General features: G+C 50.4%; 1 protein-coding gene across 7 annotated transcripts in view; it reads left to right on the top strand.

Annotated features, from left to right (window-relative positions):
• LOC142557180 (uncharacterized) overlaps positions 1-27,435 on the top strand; it is a 434,150-nt gene that overhangs the window by 387,110 nt on the left and 19,605 nt on the right. For 6 of the 7 annotated variants that reach the window (XM_075668850.1, XM_075668851.1, XM_075668852.1 and 3 more), the window contains 3 exons: positions 18,667-18,999; positions 24,429-24,596; positions 25,214-25,391. In XM_075668850.1, the coding sequence (XP_075524965.1) occupies positions 18,667-18,999; positions 24,429-24,596; positions 25,214-25,391 (679 nt within the window). The remainder of the gene's footprint in view (positions 1-18,666; positions 19,000-24,428; positions 24,597-25,213; positions 25,392-27,435) is intronic. The other variant, XM_075668847.1, reaches the window with a different exon arrangement.

Raw genomic sequence — 27,435 nt, 5'->3', positions numbered from 1 at the left:
CCGAAAATCGGATGACGGTAACCGTTGTAACCATGCCGTGTCGTTACGTCCTGAATTTTTTATTCACCTGGCAGCTTGGGGAGCGCCCGGCGCTACGTTAGCTCATCGCCATAAGCGGATGCGGTTATAAGATGCTACCTGCAAAAATTTACTGCACTGTACTGTTACACTCAGCGGAACATGCCAATTCTTTCTTAATCGAAATTGCGACGCGACGTTGCTGGTTTTGTGCAGAGTATTTTCGCTACGCTACCAAGACTTGGAAGCCGCACTGGATGGAGTGAAATCATAGGACACGAAAAGTTATGTGCTGGTTGCAAGCAACAAGATGATAAGGAGGAAAAAAAGAAAGAAAAAGATTAAAAAGTGCAAAAGAGAGCTGACACACCCGGGGGGGGGGGGGGGGAGCTACTGCGCATTTGCATATATTTAATTACGGGCGTCCGCTCGAATCTACTTGCGAGATTGGCGCCGCCTGTTTACTGCACACCTCGTGGGAAGAAAGAGAGAGAGAAAGAGAGAGAGAGAGAGAGAGAGAAATAAAGAAAAGAATATGAAACTGGACGAAAGCAAAAAAAGAATTCAGGCATGGTCTTCGTAAATCTACAAAGTGTTTTTGAAAAGGCTTAAACATAAAATGGGAAAGGTCTACATCTTCTTTACATACTGGAAAAAAAAGTGCTTCAAAACTTAGTCCTTCAAAAGGTATGGGTTGAATGCTGCGAATAATATGCACTAAAAATTTAAAAAAAGACGAATACTGGTGCTATGCTTAGAAAACCCCTTATCAAGCAACTATGGGCAGCGTTTGACAACATCTACATGTACGTGTCGATTATCAAACTTTCCTAAGCTCTTTTTCTAGTCACTCCCCCCCCCCCTTTTTTTTTTTGTGCGCTTTCAAAGCAAACGCTTCTGTTTCGCCAGCACTTTGCTACTTTATTCGTTTATCCTTTCTTTCTTCTTGTCGCCATTAAAGAGGCCGATAAATAACAGCATTTGGGGTGATCGCATCGCAGCAGCCGAAAAGGACCACAAAACTCGAGACAATGTATCCTCACACGAACTGCAATAATGCGCGGACGTACTCTATAAAAAAAAAGAAAGAAGAAATGAAAATGCTGCCGTGCGTTTCATAAGCGCACAAATGCACACGCTAGCTTGTATCCCACTGTTATGTTTCTCATCTTTCTGTTACTTTCATCTGCATCTTTCTTTTTATCGGTAGAGGCTGCACCTTCCGGATGAAATGCAAACTTAGGGAAACCAGACGAGCACGCATGCTCCCTATGCAAAGTGGGCACGCCGCGCCCTCTGGGTGGATTTCGAGGGACTAGCGTTCGCGTGCCTAGGCGTCCGCACTCCACTTGCAGGCATTTTGATGCGGGTTTTACGTTTTGTCTTTATAGCGTCTCTTCGTTATATATTTTTTTTTATCGGACCGGAAACACCCCACCCGCCCCCACACGAACACCCGTCGTATTAACGAGGGGAAAAAAAATAAATAAAATACAAGGCGAGAGCGAAAAAGAGAAACCAGATGGCGACCACGGGACGAGCAATTAAACTCGCAGAAAACAAAAGGACGGGAAAACTTAGCTCTCGCGTCGCTGTTTATTAAGGAAACGCCGGTAGAAGACAGGTTGGGGACGACGGGGACTGCTCGGGCGGTGGTGGCAGAAATAAAAAAACAAAAAAAAACAAGGGAAGTAATGTACGAGCTTCTCGCTCACCTGCAAAGCCTGGAACGCATAAACGTAAGCATACGCAAAACGTTAATATACGCTCCCTGGTCTCGTGCTAAAAAAAAAAAAAAGGTTTTTTTTTTTCCTGCGGCTGCAGTGTTTTAGCTCTCCGCTTTTCGCGTGAAACGGAGATTAAAAGTGACAGATAAAAAAAAAATTATATGGAAGAAATAAAAGAAAAGCGCGATCCCGCCCCAGCTCCCTGAGCTGTCGTCTAATCAATATGCTAATCCGGCAGATCTTCCTTAAACTTTTTTTTTTCCTTTCTCGTAGTTGCATCACAATCTCTCATAGTATATCCCCTGGTAGCTCTGGGTGGCGTTTTTTTTCTTTTTTAATTTGGCCTCGGCGCTTACGTAACTTTTCATTTGATGCTAGACGTTCGCTCCCTGTGTCCCCGCTACGCCCTTTCCTCTCTCCTATAGCGACAGACCCGCAAAGACTCACACACTCTTCCAACTTCCTGTCACAAACGCTGTTATTAAAGAGGAGATGTAAGTTCCCGCCCATAGCTGAACGCGAGTCGCTACAGAAACGTAAAGTTCGAGACTGTTCCAAAACTGCGCCGCTTTGAACGCTCGATACGTCTGCGAAAAGTATCGCAGGAGTATCTTACTGTCTTATCTGAAAGGTGTGTGTGCGTGCGTGCACACGCACATACACACACGCGCGCGCATCTCGGAGGCCACGCCGACAGAGCTACTTCGCGCGTGCGCCACGCGCGGTCCACGTCTACGTACTCACACATTCGCATGTACACAAACGCATGAATTGTGGTTACAGTAAAATAAGTACGACATGACTGCGACGTAAACAGTTGGCTTTGCTTGCGCAGCGCCGGTACGAAAATGTCTCCCCGAGAACGCACGCGAAAGCATCAGCATAGGAAGACGCAGCGTTGTGTCCTTGTTTGAAGCTGTTTTTCTTTTTTTAAAGGGGGGGGGGGTTGTTTTTTATTCTTGCATGTTTGCATGCACGGCTGTTGTCGTAGCGATAGCGTGGAGAGAAACAGAAATAAAAAAGACAGAGAGGAAGTGGAAAAGACGTGGAGGCAATCTAGTCCAGGAGCAGAGAGAGAGAGAGAGAGAGAGAGTCAAAGGAAAGACAGGGAGGTTGGCTACCGTTTGGCTACCCTGTAATGGGGGAGGGGCAAGGGGGGAACATTGTCTCCTATAAGCTGCGGCCGACTGTACGTTGTTCGTTAACTAATTCCTACCGGGTTGCGACGTCACTTCGTGTTCGGATGCCCGAACTGCCGGTATTATAAGTTCGCCGCCACGATGCCCATGGGCCAGGAAGCGCGCCCTTGGGAACATCGAGTCTTAGTCAGCGTTATGCGTCGTGGGTTGAGCGCCTCGACGTTTTGTCAATGCGTCGATATAGAAAACTGATCGGCGAGGATTGTCTGCTGGCTTTCTCGTGTGGAACAGCACGCTACAACGTCTGCATAGCCTTCCTGCGCAAGTCAGTCTCCGTGCGCCCCCAGTCTCGGCGTTACAGCTGCAATTGAAGTCGCTCTGCTCGGTCTGACAGTCACCGTATTTCTTTGATATGTGGCACGACATACTTATACCCGCAGTAAGGTGTGCTTGCATTGTGATGAACTGGGCAGTTTTCGCGAACTTATGAACCTGCCGTTCTCGATACGCATGTAGCAGTGTAGCAGAGAAGACGGTTAAGGATTCAAAAGGCGCCCTGTTGCATTAGTATCTAAAATTTCTCCAGAGCAAAGCTTTCTTTTTTCCTTTCATTTTTTTTTTCATTGTACAGACGGCAGCCGCCCACCGAGGCTGCGGTCGCAAAAATTTCAGGTTCCATCAAAATCTATTACGTATTCAAGCTGTCTTGCTCCGCTTCGCAAACTCGTCGTTGGACAGCCCTATTGCAACTTCATGCAAGTTTGTAGTTAACGAATGACGGCCTGCCGTTCTTTCTTTTCTTCCTAATTTTCTTTCGCTATTTTCTCGTGGTCATTTCTCTCTGTTCGTATGACAACTGAACGTTGCGGAAAAAGCCGACGACGAATATTGCCAAAAATTTCCAGTATCAATCAATCAATCAATCAATCAATCAATCAATCAATCAATCAATCAATCAATCAATCAATCAATCAATCAATCAATCAATCAATCTGAGGCAGCAGTACGTATATACAGAGCAGGGAAAAAAATAAAAGCTCCTACACCCTGGAACTGTCCATGCAACGAGAAGCGTGCGCATTATGCAGTACGGTGAACAAAGGCAGACCTCCTGCGGCGATAAGTAAGACCTTATCTTTTCGTTCTTTTTTTTTTTTTGTAAGCCTCCCCAAGTAGGTAACGACAGAAATTCAAAAGACGCCAGAAGAATAGGAAGATACCGACAACGCAGCAAGTGAAGTGCTTCTCCACTGAAACAAAGCGCGTCCTCCACCAGCAGTTTGTACGCAATAAGGGACCGCCATCCTGCTACTCTTTTTTTTAACGAGACGAAAGCACGCACACACACGCACGCACACGCACGCACGCACGTACCTTTTGGATAAGACAACGCCCCTCGTCTTATGCGTATACCGGGGCGCCTGCTTTTGCTGTCGGCGATAACCTTGTCGCAAGGCGCTAATTTGGTCATTTTAAACCCTCTCCCTCCTCCTTCCCTCTCGCCCATCTCCATTTGACTGCGCTCCGGCCCTTTTCGCGTAGAGACCGCCGCAAGAGACACTATAGAGACAAACTCTTTTTACCCTCTCATTTCTCCTATATACGAACACCGCGGCCTTGTCCGTCTCGTCTCTTAATATCTAGCGCCTCAAATTGTTCTCTATTGTCGGCTGATAAGCGAAGAGGCCGTCGCTTGAAAAGGGCAACAGGGCTGGCGCGGCGACATTTGACCCGCGCCATTGTGTCCTCACGTCGATATTAATTAGGCAGCTTTCCTTGTTAATTTATACGCCTACATCGTTGCAGAGCGCCTCGGTTTATTCGTTGTAAAGAGGAGGAGCAGGGAGGGGGGGGAGAGAGTTAGCCTTCTTTTGTGGAGGTAACTGCATAGGATCATAATAGGTAGATACTAGATACTATACAAAGAGAGCGCGCAAAGAAGGATCGAAGAGGTAGCGCCTTGTTCGGGGCGTTGCGTTGCTTCATTATTTTTTTCGTTGTTCGTTATAAGAAAATGTCGTTATTCATAGTTTATTGCGCGTGGCGTTTGTTGAAATGACAGGGCTATATAGAGAATGTGCAGGCGATGTCGCGAGTACACCTTGCACATACTTTCTTGTTTTGTTTTTAAGCGAGCTCCTTGAGACGTTTTCTTTTCGTCCAGTTTATTAACCGTGCTCATTTATTGATACTTTCACTCAGCTGTCGTTGTTTTTAAAGCATCGTGCTTCCTGTGGGTCACTCTCGACGAAGAGTTGGCGAATTTTTTGTTTTTAGCGGCACATTCACCACACAGCTCGTAATCGACATTCTTTATCACCGCCTCTTCAAAGAAGCCGCGTTATCTACGGCGATGCCACGTCCCGAATCTATTCGCCTCTCAAAAAGTAGTATGTAACCAAAAGTTAAACAGAAAATCAAAAAATGTTCGCGGGAAATAGGACGAAGACGGCGTTTTGTCCGTTGCTCGCCAGTAGCGTAGCCGTAATCATCACCTATTGATTGACCCTTCTTTTCTTTTCGCTTTCTCTCTCAGCTACGGGCCACGTAATCCTCCTCACGCCTTGTTTCTCCATTGTGCGACGCATTGCCGGGGCGTCCCGTCGCGCTGCGCATTGATTTTCTGCTGCGGTCCCGTCGGGTTAATTCGGCTATAATTCTTCGATCTCGCTGGCTGGCTCGACGCAGCGACGCCGAGGCACCCCGTGGCCCTTTGTTTAGCGAATCGTCGGACCCGACGAAGGTAACGGCTCTGTTTAGACGGTGAGAGAGAGAGTGAGCAAGACAGAGAGAGAGAGATTATTGACTGTAAGCCACCTAGAACAAAAGGAGGGCGTCGGACGCGTCGACGACCTTTCCGGCCTTGCGGGGTGTATTTTTTGTAGGCTACGTGTACTTCTTGTACAGATTGTTATTTTTTATTGTTAGTATTTGACTCTATTCTTCCGGCTCGTGTCATTAGCTGCAGGGAGTACGTATTTCAAGAGAAAAACAAGTACCAAATGGCGCGACAGTCGCAGAGCGACAGCTCGCCTCTATGAATAGCACGACGACGCCCTTAGAGCATATGTCAAGCCTGTGCCGGCGCTCTTGTTGACGAAGCGATGTGTTGCCAGCCGTAGGATGCAACGGGATCGCAACCGCCCGAGCATTTCCTTGTTGTCCGCGCGCGCGACGCTTATCTCGACCACCTCGCTCCTCCACCCCCCACCCCACCCCCCTCACTGCCTCCCACGGTGTTGCCTATTCCGAGGAGTACCGGCTTATATGCGTAAGTGGCAACCGTTGCTACGTGGATGGGCAATGTGTGTGCACCCCCAAGGTGGCATAAAAAAAAAACTTCCGTCTTAATGGCGCATCAAATGATTTATCACTTCCGTTGCAGGCATTCGGTGCCGGAAACACGGCGACAGATCGCCGAAATGCCGGAGCATAATCTGTTCGCCTTTCGTAGACGATTTTTTTTTTTTTTGAACATTAAGATCCACCTCGCGGCACTACACCAGCGTGACTATACGTTGCCAACGTACGCCGACCCGCAAAAGTTTGCGTACCACGGACCATGCCGGAAAAAAAGATGGCACTGCAGCCAACGCATCCGTCATTGAAGTGCGTCCCCGAATGTCAGTGCAATGAATTTAAAATTTCTTCAATCTGAACCCGAGTCTTCATGGCTGCCAATTTCGAGCAATGAAACAAGGAATATTGAACATTGCTTCCGAAAACGACTTAGCGGACAACACGCTCAGAAATCGCTCGTAATGCTGCATCTTTTTTTTTTTTTTGTTATCTCCGTTTTCGTCTTGCGTGTTGCCAAACTCTTCCATGTTTGACGACTCGCATTCGTGGTTTGAGGCATCCTGCAACAGTAAGCCTGTCAGACTTGATATTCTATACCCACGCTTCGCTTTGTACGCGCGCGCGCGCGCGGGCACTTCATTACAAAAAAAAAAAAAAAAACCTACCAGTGTAAAACTTGAGGAGTTGACTCCCTAACAAAATGGTATTCCCACTTATAATTTCGCGACGCCCTGCTCCATGCGGTTGCATCTAAGCGCCGCCTTTATGTCGCCGCTGGCTTCAACCCCCGCGCCAAGTTGTAATAGATTACAACATAAAAAAAAAACAGAGCGGGCCTTGTGTGGACGCTCGGTTTCGAAGCGGGCAAGACTCGTAACGAGCTGTCGTCCTGTCCGGAGATTACACTGAAAAAAAAAAAAGAGTAAGAAGAAACTCGGCGTCTCATCTCACGAGGAAGCGGGAACAATATTTAACACACCGAGCTGAAAGGACCCCGAAGAGCTTATGGGACTCGCGAGTTCTCCTGCCCGTTCAGTCTTAGCTCGTCGGCGGCGCGTATCAGCGTTTGTTTTGTTCTTCCGGCGAGCCTGCTTCGCATTATCTAGCTCGCCGCGCGAGGGACATCGTCCTGTGCTAATATATATATTCTCTTGTTGTTGAAACTTCGGTGCAGAGCGCATTTGCATCCTCGCGCTGGGTGTGAGAAAGGTCCCCGCCACCATTTTTGTTTAACGCTCGTTCTTGTTTCTAAATCTTTGGCTCATTGTTGCTGTCGTGGAGGCTTTCGCGCGTACGTACTTTTAATTCGTTCTCCTTAGCCAAGACAAGATTTGGCTCGGAGATTTAGCGCCTTTGAGTAAGCCGGGCGATAATTATTTTTCACGACGAGCGTCGTCATCTGCATAGTGGACAAAACTATAGAGAAACAAAATGCCCGTTTTTATTTGCGCTTCTGAGAGTGACTGTCGGTTGTCTAGCGTTTTCTTTTAATTCATACTCTTTCATTTTCAACGCGCACAGTCCCAGCTCTGGCGTGTGTAGCTTATGATATAGAGATCTGAGTAGATGAAACTAGTACTCATTCGTTCTCATATCGTGAGTCACTGAAGTCGAGTCGACTCCCATCACACAGTGTAATTTTTCTGTTTTTTTTTTTTTTTTGATTGGCCGGGTTTTCAAGCAATCGAGTAAATAGCAAGACCGGTATCACAACTCTGCCGTTACTGTCGTACGTTGTCACTATCCTGCACTGCATTTGCAGTTAAATGTATTTAGTGATGTGGGAATCACTGCGGAAACGAGGGGAAAAAAAGAAACAGCTGATGCCCGTTTTTGAGCGCAATGAATTGCTGCTTTTGAAGCCAAATTAATTGAGTATAGGAGGTGATTTATCCTCCCGAAGCAGAACTACTTCGCGAGTCTTGGCGAGTGAGGTGCAAGGTAATCGTTGCAGTAACCAGTAATCATTGATTGAATACCGATGAGGCGTCCCCTTCCATATGTGAGCTCCACCCTGTACGTGCTAATAAGATGCCTAGTGGGCTCCCTACCGTATTCCGGAACTCGAGTCCCTCTGTCGCACGCTTGCACACCTGCCTCGGTAATAAGAGGATGCTTTTCTTGTCGAGCCGATATTATTAGCCCGCGCGGTGTCCGGCAGACGCCTCTCGGACCGGCATTGCGCGAACAGTGCGATTCGCCTGACCGAAGCGAGCTCCTCGGGCAAACAGCGTTTGCCTCTCGGTTTCGACGGTATTGCGGAAACGCTTAGGATCACACACGACCGAGCGCCTGTGGGGTGCGGCACGGGGGAAAAACCCCCTCCGTCCCGAGAGCGCGGAAACCGAGACATTGCTCGTCGTCTGAGCAACTCGTTGCTTCTGTTTTTTGTTTTTTTTCCGCGCCATCAGCGAGCTCCCACGCAAACACACGAAGATATACTGTACGCCACGACTAGGGGTACTATAAGTGTACCGGGCGTACTCGTCACCGCTCGCTTATGACCTATGTATGAGCTATCGCAGCTGCTCCTGGCGGCGGACTCGAGATCAGTCATTAGCGGATCCTAAGGGAGGCACTTCGTGCGCTATATACGGCGCCGGTCACCGAGCCTGCATGAGATCTAGTGCCACTTCGCCGCTCTGGTTGGAGCTCGGTCGTCGCTAGGGCGGAGGCTTGTTTAGCCGAGATTGCCAGCTCGTTTACCAAGCGCCCGAGAAGTGTTCCTTCTTCCTTGATTTTCTTTCCCTGCTAGGTAGGGGCGTGCTTGTCGGTCTCCGCACCTGGTCGCGGTTCTGAGAGTCATAGCCAAGCTGCCTGTGAGGGGACTCCTCGATGCACCGAAGAGATGGCGCGCACGAATACGGGGAGCTAGAGAGAGCCCGAAGAGAAGAACGACTCTTGTGCCGCTTGGCACGAGAGAACCGTCGGCCGGCATCAGTCCGCCGGCTTACGGAATCCGCACGATCTGTGCCCCCGCCCTCTGTGCTGGACATCTCGACGGCCACCGCAGTGAAAAGAGAAATAGGCGAAGAGACAGCGACGCTATAGCGTCGTATCGCCGGTAGTAAGCCGTCGCTTGCAGGAGAGTCCTCGGGTCCTTCTAAGAACGGGACACGGGCCTGGGAGACAGAGGGACGGAGGAGGAAGGGTACGTAGCGAAGCTGAGCTGCCGCATTGAGATCCGGCCACGGCGAGACCGATTCTTGATGCTGGCGCGAGTCCCTATATATACACTGTACGCGAGGAAAGTAAGAGAACGAACGGGAGAAGCGAGCGGCGGTGGCTCATCTAACTTGCGCAAACGTTCGGGCATCGGAGGAGCGGGACGCCGGGGGGTTGGAGGAGAAACCTACGTGGCGATGCACCGCCGTGGCTCTCGCTTTTGTTTTCTCCGACCTCCCGCGGCGCGCGGTCCATCGCGTTCCGAAGGGAGCGGCCCAGCGCCGGACAGGGCAGGAGAGACAGTTTTCCCGTCTGCCACGCACGCGCGTCCACATACACAAACACAGAGAGAGACGCTTGTCTTCCTCGCAGCTAGATCGCACGCGCAAGCGCACCCCCCCCCCTCCCCCCGCAGACCCGGGGTCCCTGTCCAGCAGACTCTGCGCGCCGTGTTTACACTGCCCACGAAGGCTTCGCTTGTTTACGCACCCGTCTATCGGCTCTGCTTCCTTTCCCTACGGCCCGCCGCTGCCTACAGCCTCCTCGGCAGAGCTCCTGCTGTTGGTTCGTTGATGTGAGGAAGACGCCCGGTCTGGCAGGCAGGCAGGTCTTAAGCGCATCCCCCTGCCGGTCTCCCGCTCTTCCTTGCAGCGCACAAACACGCGCGCCCGCCGCCGTCCCCAGAACTCTGTCTCGCAAAGCCCGCGCAGCCGAAACCCTGCAGGGCCTCCCGTCGTCTCGGTGTTCCTCCTTCTTCGCGTTGCCATGGCGACTGTTGTTGTTTCTTGGGACGGGAAATTGTTTGTTTTCGGGACCGTGCCTGCCTTGCCTGCCCGCCGCCGTGGTTGTTTAGCTTTGGCCAGCCGCCGGCGCGCAAGGACTCGAAGGGTCCCCACGGGTGGGTGGATTCGCCCACGCGGCGGCAGAGCATCCAGAGTCCGACGGTTTCGGATGACCCACCACGCCGCTCGGCTCTCTGCTTTTTTCTCGGGGGCCCTCTCGCAGGACCAGCGCTGCTTCTCCCATTGCTTACCGCCGCCTACCCCAGCCCTCTTCCGAGCACCTTCTCCGATGCCCATCCGCGCTCTCCTCCGTCTTCCCCGTGAGAGGGTGAGGACAGCGTCCAGCGCAGGACGCTGCCGCTGCCTGCAAGGCAAGAGCGGATGCTTCCAAGAACGCTCGCTCGCTTGTCTGTCCAAGCCGAGGGAGTTGGTGGGGGAGTGATGGGGGGGGGGCGCCTTTGTTGTCTCGCGCGGGGCACATTGTTTTTGCATCTCGGCAGGCAGCTAGCGGCGGCTGTTCCTCTTCTATTTTTCTCTCTCTTTGATGTCTGTCTCCATCGTATACCTACAGTGCGAGAGAAAGAGCTGGCTGTTTCCTCAGACGACGGAAGAAGAGGGGGTGGATGGACGGAGGTGCGCGGCGGAGCACAACACGCCTGCCGACCGTCGTCCTGCGTACGTGATTACCCTTTCGGGCGTTTTTGCTCCGGGCTTTGTTTGTCTTCGGAACCGGCCGCCGTGGGTGGGGGGGGGGGGGGGGGGGGGGGGCTACGGGAAAGAAGACGCGCGCGTGCGCCTCTTTTGCTGCGGCTACTGTACGAAGCCCTGCTTCTGGCTGAAGGCAGCGAAGGGGGTCGGATGGCCACGAGGCTTGACGGGCGGTGAGTGCATCGGGGCGCGCACATTGCAGCCTCAGCGAGATGCACCGCTTCCTTACAGCGTATGACGCCGAACTTCGCTCTCCTTCTCCCCACCTCCTCGTTGCTATAATGGTTAGATTTTTTTTTTTGGTTACTGCTTCGTTGTCTCCATACCTCCTGCCCCCTTCCCTTCGTTCATCTGTCCAGCACTGCTATCCGGTTGCCTACTGCCACGGTGCGCTGTGGCCTGCCGAGCCCAGCATACGCAGGAATCGAGCGATAGGAAAGAAGAAAACAAATCGGGGGGAACAGAACAAAAGTAAGCGGAGGCTGCGGCAACCTTGTTTACACGGGTCGTAGTCGTACGCGCGGCGCGCCGTCGCTGCAAACATCCGTTCTCGCTTCCCTCCGCCTCCCCTCGGCGTTTCCCTTCCTTTTTGTCTCCGCGTGGGGTGCTGTCTATTAGTTCTTGGCGTTTGGTATAACGGGGTGCCAGTTCGGTGAGGGTGGTGTTTTATTTCTGCGTTGCGACCGGGCCTGGAGCGAAGTCCTTCTCGCTGTCCTTTCTCTGCCCCGCAGACTCGAGAAGCCTAATGCCGTATTCGCGCGCACATAATTCGCGTTGCTGGTATACTTACTTTGTTAATTTCCTTTTTTTTTGTCTATTCTCTTACTTGAAAACGTGCCTCGCGTTCTAGTCGGGATGATTCTACGAATGTAGCGGGCCATTTTTTCTCCCAGAATCGTACTCGAACACCAAAATCTCAGCTTAAGAAGGAGGCGTCAACTTGTTGGAAGTTCACGCGACATTGTGCAAGTGTGCTTTCCCGCACAATTGATGCGTTATGCGACGAAGCACAGCTAAAGCGGTTGAAGTGGGCAGAGTTTTCCCACATCTGTACAGCTATCGCTTTTCGGGTGGCTTTGCTCTGCGTCTCTCTGCGTTATATTTCATTTCGATTTATTCGGGCCCAGACAAGTCCGCCAACACTAATTCTCGCGTAACGCACAATGTGATTCAATGTTACGGGGAACGTATGAGTGTAGAGCACGTGCGAAGTTTTTTTTTTTTTTCCACTCTGGCAAGTGAACACACCAACCGCCTTGTGGGGAGCAGCGCTAGCACCTTTCTTCACACCTGTACAGCATAGGCTCAGCCGGCACTATCATAAAAAAACACCAGCAAAGCGACAGCCGTACATTAGAGTGTACCTGTTAAACGTGGACCGCACTGTAGCTGCAAACACGGTATTTTCCTATCTGCTGTCGCTGGTGGCCACGGGCTGTTGCGGCTGCGTGGATCACCGATGCGACCTGCGCCCGGGAACGCGTCGACGCGCGTTGTCGCTCCGAAACGGCGATAGTACGCGGCGCGCCGGACGCACTAGCGGACGGACGTGCATTCATTGCTCATAGCACTCCTCCTCCTCCTCCTCCTCCTCCTCCTCCTCCTCCTCCTCCTTCGAATTTCCTGTTTTTGTTTGCACCCCGTCGCCGTCGGACGTCCGCCACGTACGCGGCTTTGTTTGCCGCGGGGAGGCGGCGACGGCTGGGCAGCAAACAAAAGGCGCTGAGGCGTTGTTGTTGCTGCACGCATGTGGCCGTGAGCGATTCGCCCGAGTCTCGGAGCACGTTGCGATGACCAGTGCGCTGCGTGGACACTTTCTTTTTTCTTTTCTTTCTTTTTTAGCCGTCGAGTCGCGGGCGTCCGCTTTCGACGTACGTGATGCGCTTGGGTTGCATCCCGAAAATGCTGGCTGCGTCAGCGACTCTTGCGCATTTCCTGTGCGTTCCTTGCTGGTTTTGTATCGTTTTGTTTCTCGATTTGCTTTAAGCGAACGTTCATTTCTGTGCACCTATAGTACATTGTTGTATTCACATTGTCTATCTCTCTTCTCTCTTTCTAGCGTGCTTCTCTTATGTAGGTAGCGTTCAGAAGTTGTGAGGTGCGAGTGATTCGTGGTGTTTAACGTCAGAAAACAACACTGGGTTTATCAGAGACGGCGTAGTGGAGGGCCTGCCTGCGGGAGTCGAACCCAAGACATCGTGCTCAGCAGCAGAGAGCTCCATGCCATTGAGCCAGGGCGGTGGGTCTAGTTGTGAACTGTGAGATAGCTCCTGAAATCGTCTTCATTTTGCGCGATTTTCGAACGCAGCTTCTATCCTAATATTTCTAGCATAGATCTTGATAAAATTTTGTTTGCGCATATTCTCTCTTCGGTCGAACCTCGTAACACTTCCGCGTGAGTATATAGCCTATAGTGCGACAGGCGAACTGTTTCTTGCGTCTGCTTTCTAGGCACTCTGTAGCTTTTTTTCGAGAGCCGCGGGACCGCTGCTTCGTGTCGCATCGAGCTCTCGGCGAAGCTTGCCAAACTTCGCGTGCGGGAATCGAGTTGGTCCCGACGATCATCCTTGGCGACGAACGGTTCGGCTGGTTCGACGCGACACGACTCGACCTCGCGGAAGACATCGCGCGTTCTGCGGCGTGTAACTTGAGATTTACTTCTCCGTTCGAGGCGACAGTGGAGGCTAGCTAGAGTCGAGCGAATTGTCCGATTCCGATTGGACGACGCGTATCCTCCGATTCTCTCTCCGGGAGAAGCTGATTGGCCGCGAATAGCCGCAGGGTCGGGGAAAATTTTCTTTTTCCTGTGGTTCAGGATGTAAGGTTTTAGGAGGAACAGGTCGAATGGAGCGTAGAGGTGGAGACGGAAGAGGGGGGTGGGCAGCGGAGTGTAGTTCGAAAGAGTAGGCGTGGCCCTTTCTAGGGTGGGCGCAGCGCAAGGAACGCGCAGAGCCGAGCCATCCACGTGAACGCGTCGCGGAAATTAAACGGAACGCGCGGACGGCAGCCCCGTGATTAATCGAGCCACCGCGATAGTGATCCCAACTCCTTCCGCACCCCCCCCCCCCTTACCGCCCAGTCTCCGTATATACCGTTTGCTGCCCTTACGAGCTTCCCGGCGAGTTTGATTCCTGTCGCACATGACCCACCTCCCCCTTCTTTTTTAACCGTTTCCCGTTCTCGTGTTCAGTTTTCATTCTGCTGTGTTCGTTTCGCTCTACCTTGACGTCGATGGCCGAGCGTCCTCACCCGCCGACTCGGCTCTAATGTTTTTCGAGGACGACGATACGAAGCGAAACTAAAAGAGACAATTAACGGCGAGCTTGCAACGAGAAAAGTGCAAGAACAGAACAAAGAAAGGGCGAGGGGGGTAGCCGTGTAGGTATAGGCCGTGTGTTTCGAGAACGAATGGTTTCAGCTGTCGCGAGCCTACCTTCTTGTCTGTTGCAAAGGCAGAATAGCACGGGCGTGCTTCTTGAAGATAAGCGACGGCGAAACGGACCATCGAAGTGTCGCCCTCAATGCCCGGGTCACTTCACACCTCCTACACCCCCCCCCCCCTCCACAGGCTGAAGGATAATTAAACTTCACCGTGAGGCGGCGAGAAGTCACGGGTTTTAAAGAACTTGCGCATTCATTCTCGGATCGAGTGCGTCAGATAGGCGCCAGACAGTACGTCGTTGGCGTCCACTCGCCAGTAGTATCTTGGTATTGGTGACTTTGGTGACTTGTGCCTTTCTATTTTGTTATGAGCTAAGTGAAATGGGACATTCGGTAAACGTTTCACAACTTAGCCGCGAGCGCCTTATAGGCCCGCTTGTTCCCACGAGACTATCGACGCCTCCGCGTCGAATCGTCATTATGGTATCAGGAAGGGTATAACTTGCCGGCTGTTCTCGGGGGACAACTTGAATGGAAAGCGATAGGAAAACTCGTTATCATTTTTTTTTCCTCGTTCCGGGACTGCGCTCCTTGTTTTCTTTGACTCCAGTAAGATAATTAAAGCGGGAGGCATCAGAAACCTCGAAGGAATCGGTAAACTGAAAGCCCCTCCCGTACGGTTGATCTGAAGCTTCCGTAATAGCTGCGGTAATTACGCCTAATTCGAGAATCCTATGTCATCCCTCTTCTTTTACCAGTCTGTCTCGTTTCTTTCTTTCTTTCTTTCTTTCTTTCTTTCTTTCTTTCTTTCTTTCTTTCTTTCTTTCTTTCTTTCTTTCTTTCTTTCTTTCTTTCTTTCTTGATATAAACGAAAACGACCTGGTGATTGTGTCGCGCGGGAAGTCAGACCATGTCTAGCGAGTCTTACTCCGGCTGCGAATGTCACGTGAAGCTGTTTCCTAGTTTTATTCGTTGTGTGCAGTTTCCGTGAATGGTGTTGCCGTCGTCTCGCACACCAGTTATCTCTGGTTTGGCGGAGCCGAGCAAGAGCTGCAAGATTTTCAAAAAAAAAAAAGAAAACATCATCGGTCTACCTGTCATGATCTGGCCTCTTAATGACCCTAGGGACGTTGACTGATGGCTACAGTCGGTGGAGAGCCCGCTGTAGACCGAACCGTCTCCGCCTCAAGATTCCGTTCCCTGCATTGTTCTTCTTTTTTAAGGGGGCAGAGGCTGGGTGTGCTGCGATAACTACTAGAAATACGTGCACAGCTGCAGTGAAAGGGCACACACGTCATTGTGAAGTTCTGTGTGCGTTTCCTGTCTCGTTTTTTTTTCCCTAGGCTTCTCGAAGCGGCGTTTCTTGAAGCGCGTCTTCTTCCTTGTCGTGCTACCACCACGTCGAGCATTATGCTAATTACGAATATACGCGGACTGCTCCAGGAAGCGGGCACGTCTACTTCCAGTTCAATCGAGATGTACGCCTCTCCGTTTCGAGTTCGTGCATTGTTTCCGTGCGCGTACTTTGAGAACGTCGTAAAATGTACCGTTCGCTCTGGTTGACTATAAAAGTATGAAGATATTCTGAGTGAAACGCGCGTAGTCCACGTTCTACTCTCTTCGTTTCTCGAGGCTATTCATGTATGAAATTGGATTGTTTCGGCGCCCTCCGAAAGTAAACCTATTTGAGAAGTGCCAAGTTTGGCTTTTCCACAATATGCACTTGCCAGAGATACGGCAGTCAGCGCATCGTTTAACGGATTACTGTGGCGGCCGGTTCATTGCTCCAGCCGTTCTGTTGTCTTTTCCGCCTAATTTAATGCACGAAAATATTAACGTACGAAGTGCACAGATACTTACATTCTATCACCGTACTGGCCGCGATGCATTCAGTACTGCCCACGTATTAGCGGCCAGATGCACATTAAAAGGCATTCATTGCAGCTTAGAAAAAATTCATCCATTCTCACTAAGGCACGTGGTACGCCTCCTTATACCCTTGCGGATAATACGTTGGCTTCTTTGCAACACGAGATTGTTTGCAGTGAAGACAGCTTGCAGTGGCCGCACCATGATTACGCGCGCAGAACCGGAAAACCGTAGCCTGCAGCGGGGAGGCATATGCTCGAGGCTCACTGATATTCGCGGATCGCACTACCGTGGACACAAGAGTAAAACAAGTGAAAGAGATAAAGAGAGAGATTCTGTTTATATCCTTACGGTGGCCCCAACTGCAACGCTGGCATTCACGAGTCATGTTAAGCAAGAAGAAGGGAACAGGTTGAGGAACGGGTGATTGCGCGAATAATTCGGGGGTAGCGTGATGAATTGGGAGGAGGGAGAACAGCCTTTCAACTACGGGGTTGTCGCGCCGGACACCGACGCGTGTATCGTTTTCGTGGCCGCCAATAAGAAGGGCGTGGAACCGTTCCTCATCTGTCTCAATCGAGACGCGAAAAGAACTCGCAAGGAGTCAGGCGCCGTTTTCCCTGTCACCTCATTTCTCTATCTTAACTTTTCGTGCCTCCATCTTTCCGCGTTTCCCATTTGCGTTCTGTGCCTTTTCCTCGCTCCGTCGTTTGTTTGCGCCTCGTTCGGGGTGACAGGCTGCTTGAAGCGCTCGCTGTTAGCGTGATAGAAGTCTCTTGCCGGTGATGTCGCGTGTTGGCCCTTCCCGAACCCGATGGTTGGTGAGCAGCGTACGATAACCGGTGGGCGACCTCGAGCACGCATTGGTCGCTGAGTTTATCCTCGAGGCTTTCATCGCTTCTGTCGTTCGGGAGTTGTGGCCATGCATTTAGAGGGCCTGACGGCGTCGGTAAAACGCTCCATTTCGTGATGTTGCGCTTGAGAAACGATTTTGGTTTTGCGGACGCCCTCTCGGCGTGCTTACTCGCGTCGTTATCCTGTTTCGCGATCGCGGTGCCGTGCCGTAGCCACTGCAACTGTGTTCGACGTGCGCATATGTCAAAGGACACAGCGCAGTTGTAGCTGGACAGCTTTGCTCTTCTAATGCGAACGTGTTGAAGATGAATGTAAAGTATCCAACAGACCGGCACGACACGAAATCTACTGCCGCTAGCTCGGAAATTTCGCAAATCCTTGCGGTCAGTGCTCTTTTATGTAATTGAGGAGACAGCTTTGGCGATGGATGTGTCTTAAGCGCAAGCTGGTAAACTGTTGCCTCCCCCGCCTTTATTTCTTTTTTTGAGTTATATCAATGAATAAAGGCATGCAGTGTGCTACACCATATTTGTATTGCTTCTTAACATTTTGCCCTAGGCACGGTCATGAACCTGAGCCACATTACAAACTATATTGTAAAGCCATCACCATGATAGGTACTCCGTTACATTAGTTTAAGACTCTCCGATGCCCAATGAACTCCTTAGTTGGTTCAAAAGGACAGACTGTTGGGCTAGTTGGCATGGTATTGTGTAAGCTTCAGCGCGAAGCATGCAAGGACGTAGAACGAAGGGACGGGACACAGCGCTGTGCCCCGTCCATAACGTCTACGTAAGTGTCTGGTTTACGCTGAAGTGTGCATTATATTTAGTGGGATCCAACCTCTGAATAAGTTATTTGCTCTCTTTTGTTGCAGCCGACCTCCTAATCTCGACGTTTCATACATTACGTAGGAGTACGCCAACATTTGCAGTAGTACAGCTCTACAGGACTATCGGCGTTAGATCTAGGTTGACATTAAGCATATTCTCTTTCATCTTATCTACATTGCAGGCGGGACGTCCACCGAATGAAGTTTAATGTTTCTTCCCGCATTTTGTATTTTTCAAGACTGCGACCTGGTTCGACCTGTAGCCTAACGTGCTACCTTCCCGTTCTGGGCCTGTGTGCTCGCAGACACTGCTGACTTTAGCCCATCAGTAAGCCTAACATGCCTGACTTTTGTTCTAGTTCGCTTCCATTCAGCTAGGTGAGGTATTCTGTAAGAGTCCACCTAGTGGACATGTCCATTTCGTCTGCTGTTGAAGTTCTCATTGGCTGGGCTGCGCTGCGTGTCCGCAGCCACAACCGCGGCGCCACAGCCAACTAGCACTTCAGTAGCAGACGAAATGGACATGTCCACTAGGTGGACTCTTACAGAATACCTCTCTAGGGCTTGGTTCCTACGTTAGGCCTAACCGGTTTTCCACATTCCGTCTGCGTATACCCAACTGTGCTTAGCCCGTCGCTAAGCCTAACGAGCCTACCTTCTGTCTTCATTCAATAGCATTCGAATACCACAATACCTCCCTAGGGCTTGTTTCATAGGTTAGGCCTAACCGGTTTTCCACATTCCGTCTGCGTTGCCCAACTGTGCTTAGCCCGTCGCTAAGCCTAACGTGTCTACCTTCTGTCTTCATGCGATAGTACTCGGCTATAAGGCCTCGCTCATACATTATATGCCTAACCAGTCTTCCTTTTCTTTGTTTCTCATCTGCGCAGACCCCGCTGGGCACGTCCAAGACGCAGCAGCTGCACCTGCAGCTGCAACAGCGCGCCGCGGCGGCCGTGGCGGCTGCCTCCTCGGCGGCCGGCTGGCCGGGCGGAGGGGACTCCAAGGGCGCCCTGCCGCAGGGCGCCGGCGGCACCGGGAACTCCGGCACCGGCGCACCAATGGGAGGAGGAGGCACCAGCCCGGATCTGTCTCCGCTTCTGGTGATGAATAGCCTGGCCCAGCAGCAGGTGCAGCAGCTGCTGCAACAGCAGCTGCTCTCGCCCGCCCAGCTGCAGCAGATTCTGGCCACACAGCAGCAGACCTTCCTCTTCCAGCAACAGGCAAGCACGCTGTGAAGTGCATATATAGCTACCGCACATCACCGCGCGCGACTATCTCAGTCAATGGGCTCGCTTTCCCTACCCGCAGATCGCGGGCCTTGTCGTGCTAGCTGTGCCGGCTCCCTTCAGGTTCTGAAAGCTATCAAAGGGGTCCACCAGTTGAGAGTGGAAATGAGTCGTTTTGCAGTCATTATTTTTTTCCCCAAGTGCAAGCTTTATCTCTCTCTCTCCCTCTTTCTCTCGGCGGTATTGAGCACGTGATCTGCCACTGCAAACCGCTCTATACCACCGTGCGTTTAGCGGCAAGGAATACACCTGCTATACGAGGACAAAAGGGGGCTAGTGATTTCTTATAGGGCCCTAGGACATAACTGGGGACGCAATCCGAGCCACGAAGGCCCTGCTATTACACTTGCGCCATTCCGGTCTTATAAACATTCCTTAACCTTGTTTTTAGTTATGTGGGCTTGTATGTTCACTTATTATTTCTTGTTCTTCCTTTTCCCTTCTCTATTATTTTCCTCTTCATGCCACCTCAAATACGGTAGTGAGCCCTACATTAGTAGGACTGACTACTTCAGCTTCCATTAAACTCTTTCTCTCTTTTGTGCGGACCTAGCTGCCTTAGCCCACCACTAAGCCCGATACGACTATACCTTCGGTTCTAGCTCACTCCCGCTCAACTTGGACTTGGTTCCCATGTTAGCTGGGGCTGAACTGGCACCGTTAGCCAGCTGAAGTTGGCACTACAGCGGGCGGTGTCTACTTGAGGTTAAGCCTCACGAGGCACCGCTCCTGTAGCACCCTCCTTGCGAACTTGACGCGGAAGAAAAGACACTTCTGGATTTCGGACGCAAAATTCGTGGCACCTGTCACGTACTTAGAACTGTTCGCAGGAGATGTTGCCTGTCAAGAACTTCGTTCCTTGTTGAAGACGAAGGAGACAGGGACGCGAGGGGATAACCTTGTGGAGATGCAGAAGGAGGGCGGGGGAGACGCAAAACTTCACACGTCGTCTTCATTACACGTCGTCTTCATTACACGTCGTAAGGCTCTTCCGCTCTCGCTCTCTTTCTTTCGTTTTTCTCTTTTCTTAAGATATATCGTTTCCGCCTAGTACGAGTACCTACAACTCTGCAAGTAATAATGGCGTATCAGAGAGATGACTGAATGGGATACCAATTACCGAGTTAGCAGCCGAACTTCAAAGAAAATAAGGAAAATTCGCGAGTAGGCACTCACTAGAGTCGGATATCGCTTCCGGTTCCTGCAGCCTGCGTCCTCATTAATGATGGAAGGAGCACTGTGCTGGACCTCTTTTGAACTTCTCTCTCTCCTAAGGGCAACGCCAACGGGGCTTCGGCTTCACCGCTCATTTTGTTCGCTGCCGATCGGGTCCCGACAGGCTCGACAGAGAGAAAAATAAAGAGCACGAGATAGCAGAGGCTTGCTGAAAGAAAAAAAAGAAGAAAGCAATTGTTCATGATTTAATCTGGTCTCGAAAATGCTAAGGCCAGCGAGCCACCTAATTTGCCTTTGGCACGAGCGTTAGTTCTTTGCTTTGAATCGAAAACGGACAGTGAAATGCTTTCGTTATTTTTTTTTCATTTCTGAAAACAGATGCTGACTATGCCAAGTGATTGTTCTCGAAGTTGGCAGTTATGCGCTTCTGGTACAGCGGTTGTGACAAACTTTTTTTTTTCCTTCATAGCCTCAACGCTGTTGCTTGCGCTTGTGCTGACAACGATGTGTGTAGTACCCTTCTATCAAGGGTACTCGGCGTTCCTGTAAACGTCAGTTGTGCGTTACTTTATCGCGTTTCTCATTCCACACGAGAATCGTTCCTTGTAGTTCGCATAGCTGTCAGAATAGATAGCACTCGTAATTTCTTCGATAGTTCAATACAGAGAAGAAGAAGAAGAAGAGGAGGAAGAAGAAAGAAAGGGGCATTACTCACCTTACTCTGGGAGCAGCCACTACCGGAACTGACGATTGACGTCAGAGCTTCCAGCGCCACGGTGCGGCGGTTATGTGAAGCTGCGTGGGCTGGGCCCCCTGCTCGTTCCTTCGTGCCGGCGAAAAAAAAGCAATTAAAAGTGAGGCCGAATTTCAGTCGCCCAAAGTGGATTTCGCCGTCGTCATCCTGGCGCGCGCCGGCATACGCGACGCGCGGCTTGCGGACAGGAAATGAGAACCTCCCAGTCAATATCCGTCCAGATCTCAACGCTAGAAAAATTAATTCTTGATCTCCTTCTTTGTCTCTCTCTCTCTCTCTCGCTCTTTTAAAGGGGATCTTGTAATTTCTTGCTGTCTTTTCTTGCTAAGCCTTCTGGTTTATCTTTTTCGTCGTTACATTTTTTGTTTTTCGACCACGCGGTTATCGATTATTGCTAATAATTTTCTGTTTCCCGCTGCTCACTCGCCCCCGTCTATACTCGATAAAGGAATACGGCTTCGCTTCTTATGACCCCCTCCCCACCTCCCGCCTCAGCGCCCCCTCCTCCCCCAAATGTCCTCATTTCAAAATCGTGCGCTCTGTTTTTTTTTTCTTTTATTTTCCCGCTGCTGCTTCCAAACTTTAATGGCTCCGCATTGGGCGATCCCGCAATTACAGATAATCATGTCTGCTAGGTTGAGTACCTCTCTTCCTTTTGCATAATGTCCGCGCGACGATTAGTGACGCGCTAATTGTGAGCTTCGTTTTGCCTTCTGCGTTAGTTTTTTGTCTTACTTGTATAATTTTTTTTTTGTTCGCGTCGTACAGCCCAGTGGCAGGGGCGCGGCAACTTCATCATCCGCCCAATCGATCAGTACTGGGGAGTTGCATATACTTCTGTTTAAAAAAAACGAAAGAAAATGGTCTCTATCTTGTGTAGCTTGTTTTGTATAATTGCTCGTGCTTCGTATTACCTTGTGTTTCTCTCTCTCTCTATCTCTCTATTATTGTTCAGACTGAGTCCACTGATTTTGTTTTCGCTTGCCTCTCTGTCGCCATTCGTGAGGCGGCTGTCGGAAGTGAAATCGGCGTGAGGTTAGCGACAGCGCAACAGACACAGCCGACGAACTCGCCGCTGCAGGGCTGCCTCCTGTCGGAAGCCCGAGGAACCCTTCGCGCGCATTTACGTGCCTGCGCCTACGTTGCGTCCACTAAAGCCGCACCGTATTCGCGATATACTTCCTGCGGGTAACATTGTCTCGCCTAAGCACAGCGCTCTATTTGCGCAGCTTCACGTTTTAAAACAGCGTCGATGCTCTCTAGTCGTGAGGACAAATTCGCACTCGCGCTCGCATTGCGCCCTTTGGACCATATCTGGCCTTCCCGCCACTAAAACACCGAGTCATCGTCAACTCGCAACGTCAGATAACGATACAGGCGCCTCAAAACGACGCTTGATTGCAAGTTTCAAGATCAAACGATTGCTTCCTATGAGTCCACCTCTGCCGCGTTGTTCGCAAGGTGACGGACTAGGTTGTTGTTTTCTTCTTTTTTTCTTTCTTTCTACCCGGCGTCGCATACTGAGCACAATGTCACCTCAATCAAAGGGCTTGCAAGTGTATTTTCAAGAAGCACGTGAACTGAACTCAGGAAGACGAGGTGCTTCAGTTGACGAGAATTTGCCTTACCGACGTACCTTGGTGCGACTATGTTGCTTTTAGAATTGTTGGATTCAGCGGCTTCGACCTTTCTGAAGTCGTGTAGTTAACGCGTTGCGCAACGCATTCACCAGTTTTGTTGTTCTTCTTACTTTCCGTTTCGCTTTTTTCCCCCTAATGGCGTCTCTTATAGTGCACCGCAGACACCGTGCAAGGACATGAGAAAGTTGCCGAATGAAAAATGTTTTAAAAAATATAAAGCTAACGTACTGTACAGTCAGCAGTTCATCGCGGCATTAGGGTACGGGCTCACCGTACGGAGGACTGTCCGCTTCTCGCGTGCTAGCGTAATATTCGCGTGCGTCGAGAGAGGACAGCTCGTCTTTGATATTTGTGGCTGTTCTCTTTCTCTCTTCATTTCCAAGCTCGCTCACTTTTTTTTATGTCTTAAAAAAGAACAGTGGTTACAAAAAACTACGGGGCGTATGCAGTCTCTTTACAGTACGCCACTCTTAGCCGTGAATTTAGCGCACACTACTTGGACTCGTCGTCATCCTTCGCATACATTCATCTTGCGTGTACAAGCGACGCTCTTTCAAAAAGAAAGGAAAACTTGAAAGTGATGGTAAAGCAGCGAGGAATAAACGCCAGAGAGACGAGAAGAAAGTGCCGCAATGCTAACGACGTTGCCTTGGGTTTATATATTTCTTTTCTTTTCTTCTGTTTTCTTTTCTGTTTTGTTTTTCTCACCGCGAAGCTTGAACAAACGCGCGCTTGGTGTGGTGGGCGACGTTGTCGTATTCAAGAGAGAGAGAGAGAGAGAGAGAGAAAGAGGCTGCAGCACCAAAATGCTGGGCGTGGTTGCTTCGACTCTGTAATGAGAAAAAAAGAAATCCAGTGCCAAAAAAACTACCTGCGCACCCACGCCCTGCTGTGCTATACTTAAAGAAAACGCTTTTTCTCCTCTATTTTTTCATGTATAGCGGGTGAAGCGGATGGGGTGTTCTTGTTTTCACTTGGTCCACGCCTTTGTTGGCCAATGGCGTGCAAAATATACTCTTCGACGACGCTGCGGTGGCGACGGGATGAAAAGAAAAAAAATATTTAAGAACACCGGGTACGAGGTGATCTCGCAGAGCTGGTTGCTAAGTGTCCGGGTGGAGGATGAAGAAACAAAGAAATGTATTCTTTTTTTGGCGTCCCTCGAACAGCGCTGTCGCATCGTGAGCAACTGTTCGTCTGAAGCGAGCATACAAGCGCTGTCACTTGCCAAAGTCAGAAAGCAATTGCCATGCTCCGGCGATGGAACAATCGCTTGCGTAAGTCGTCATGGTGGTCACGAGGGCAATTCAACACTGCGGTCTCTCTCTACTTGGTTCTCACGCCATAAAGAAACGGTGCTCGGAGCTCGGTTTTGAGGGAAAACAGCAAAATCTAGACAGTCTTTGTGCGCTTGTGTACATGTATGTATCGTTCTTTTCTATTTTTCATGTTCCTTTTCCTTTTGTTTATTGTTGCTTGAATAACGAATTTGGAACATTGGGATAACAGGCTCTGACGGGGCCTACTTTCCAGCGTTTCTACGTCAAAATAAAAAAAATAAATAAAAATGTGACAACAACCACCACCAGCAGCAGCAACAAGTGGCGGGTCTAAAGCTCCCGTGTTTTTGCTGCGGTGAGCTCTTCTGGGGCTCATTGTCTGTCTCGCCACCCTTGCAATCGAGAGAGGGAAGGGGGGGGGGGGGAGAGAGTTTCTCGCTGCCCGCTGACGTCGGTCTCGATGAGCATCGAGTTCGCCCTAGGCTCATCTTCTCGCTTCCGCGTTCTTTGCAGCAGCACCAACAGCAGCAGCAGCAACAGAAGCAGCTGGAGACGGTGATCCCGCACCTGCAGGAACAGCTACAGTTCATCATGGTCCAGCAAAGCCAGGTCCTGCAGCAGCTCAACGGACTTAACAGCGGCTCTTCCTCGTCCCACGGAGGAGCTGCTATCGCCTCTCAGGTGAAGAATCTCCTCCTCCTCCTCTTACACGACCCATTCAGGCCCACAGTTTTCCTGTGCAAAAATTGCTATAGCGAACTCTTGCGCTCCGATAGATCGTTCAGCTTTCCAACGGTAACAGATAGCTTAAGCTTGCCCGTGAACTATTTACCGCTTTCTCTCTCTCTCTCTCTCTCTGTGTGTTTGCTTTTTTTTTTTGTAATTACCGTGCTTTCGGAGTGGTGTGCGGCAGCAGCAACGCTGATATTACGCGGTAATACGCTGGTAACAACTCTGGTATTCTTCGTGCTTGTGGCTGCAGACGTCCTATAGGGGCGCAATTTACTACGGCTCATCTTTGCAAATCTTCGAGAAATCATATTTTTTGAACGCAAGAAAGCAGTAAGGCTCCTCGAAAACGCATAATCATTGCGAATGATTTGTTTATAAGACGCATATTGTCAATTTGCAATGTCGCAAAGCCGTTCGAAGCAACAAGGACAAAAAGGTACTGTATAGCGCCAGAGTTTGCTCTATTAATCATTGTATGGGAAACCTCTTTAAGATTTGGGCCCCGAGTCGTCAAGCGCGCCGAATGCCTGCATTGTGCTCAGCGACGTGCCTCCCCTCCGTTGCAGGACGCATCCCCCGGCGGCGGCGGCGGCGGCAAGGGGTCGGCGAGCGGCAAACCGGGGCGACAGCAGCTCCAGCTGCAGCTCCAGCAGCTGGCGCTCCAGCAGCACCAGATCATGCAGCAGCTGCAGATATCGCACCGGCAGTACCTGCTCGGGTTGCCGCCGTTCCTCCTGCCGCAGGGTAAGACGGGAAGAACCGACGGAGGGTTTTTCCGCGCGGCGCAAATGCAGCAGCACCGAAAGTGCGTGGTTTAGCCGAAAGAGACACGAGCGCGAGCCCCGACTGCCGGCTAAATTTTGTCGGCGTGTTTCTTATTTTTTTTTACGTTTTCCCCTCTATCCTCTTTCTGACCCCCATCTCACACCCCCAGTGTAGGGTAGCAAACCGGAGACTGATATCTGGTTAACCTCACTGCCTTTTCTCTTCATCTCTGTCTCTCTTGTCGGTCGAAGAACGCACATCAGTAGACGTGTTAGAAGGTGAGAGGGCCATTGAACACGATATCGCAGGCGTGGGGCAATGTCGGCAGGTCCGAGAACGTATTGCAAATGCCGACGTATTGAAACACGTGTCGACACAAATTAAGAGGCAGAAAGGTGGCAAATTAAGTGGCGCGCAGGTTCAAAAAGAGCAAATTCTTTGTTGTATATGGCCACGTAGGGTTGCCTTGCGCAACTGTCCCAATATTTCTTTTATATGGAAGGCCTCGGACATCTCACGTGGACCCCACCCTCATCGTTCCGGCGCCTTGGAGATTCTCGCAGCATTCTCACCATTAACTTAGACAGAATAACCTATCAATAGCTCTCCAAATTGCCTTTCGTGTGTACTATTCGAACTATTCAAACGCGAATAACTCCGAAACTACTCCCAACGCGTCGTTACACTTCCAGGTGCACCTGGTTTTCTATCGGTGACCTTATTTTTTTTTTATGGGTTTTACGTGCCAAACATCGGTGACCTAATACGGACTCCAGTACGCGTACACTTCTGTCTACTCCACGCTTGTAAACAGGCCATAGGGCCATTGCACGTCTAACTTTCATGTGGTCACGCGTAACAAGCGTTCTGATCTGTTGTTTTCGTTCGCGTTACGATTTATGCCAGTGACGTACATGCGACGGCTGCTACAGGTACTTCTGGCCGTAATGATGATTACGGTGGCTTCGGAGATTACGATAAATTAAATGATAAATAAAATAATTATACAGAATAATGAAGGCACTTCAACCGGTTCTGAACCCGGCACATAGCCATTGCCTAGGTTTAGGGCAAGTATTGCTTCAGTTAAAGGCACGCTAAACAGTAATATGAAATCAGCTGGAATAAAAAGTCGGGCATATCTGTGATGACGAATTTTTCATTCTTAGCGACAACAGATGTCTTGCAAGGGATAAAAAGGACGAAAAGGGAAAAGTTAAGTGGCTCCACCTGTTTTAGACTGTGGTACCTCTCAAATGACGTCAGCACTAGCCGATTCACAGAGAGCGGTGGAGAGGGCCGTCACGCGGTGATGACGTCAAGTCGGTCCTCTCTGACGCTGCCGATTCAAATTGAGGAGACGCCGTGCGGGACGGGGCTTTCGCTGGCAATTTTGCACACAGAAAAGTCCTACCTTGGCACACAGAAAACGATAATAGACATCCATACGAATAATCTCGGTTTAATAATTTCCTTGATAGCGTGCCTTTGATTCGAGCTTTCATGTGACTGCTGGCACTGCCGTACGTTGAAAAGAAGCGCGGTAGTCGCTTTCAACCACGAAGAGATTTCGAATGCTCGGAGTTGCATTGCAAGCCTCGCCGGTGGGCTTGCCTTAGCTCTGGTCACGTGTCGCAACGACTCCGCACGAAAGTTGTGCACCGTTAATTATTCGCCGTTTCATGTGACTAAATGGGCTCCGTGTCCGTCTGCCTGCGGCACGCGAATGTAGTGCGTCCCTCCCTATATGTCGCGTGTGTACAAATGAGCTGGGCTCGGCCACACCGCTACCTTGCCGCTTGCTTTTCTTTTAAAACTCTTTAATACGGGCCGACGTTGCATACGTTTTTTTATACTTGCTCGATAGAAAAGAAGAAAAAAAAAGAACTCGTTTTCTGTCCTTACGATCATTGCAACATTTGACGATTGCTCGCAGCGTCATCTATCTTCGCCCAATTTGTCCTCGATGAAGGTCCGCGCGGGTCGCCCATTTTTTTCCCGACTCGCACGCGCGCGCTCTCCA

This window comes from Dermacentor variabilis, chromosome 9 (genome assembly GCF_050947875.1).
Source record: "Dermacentor variabilis isolate Ectoservices chromosome 9, ASM5094787v1, whole genome shotgun sequence".
Lineage (NCBI taxonomy): Eukaryota > Metazoa > Arthropoda > Arachnida > Ixodida > Ixodidae > Dermacentor > Dermacentor variabilis.
Note: the sequence above shows the minus strand (reverse complement) of the source record. Positions and strands in the feature narration are given on the sequence as shown.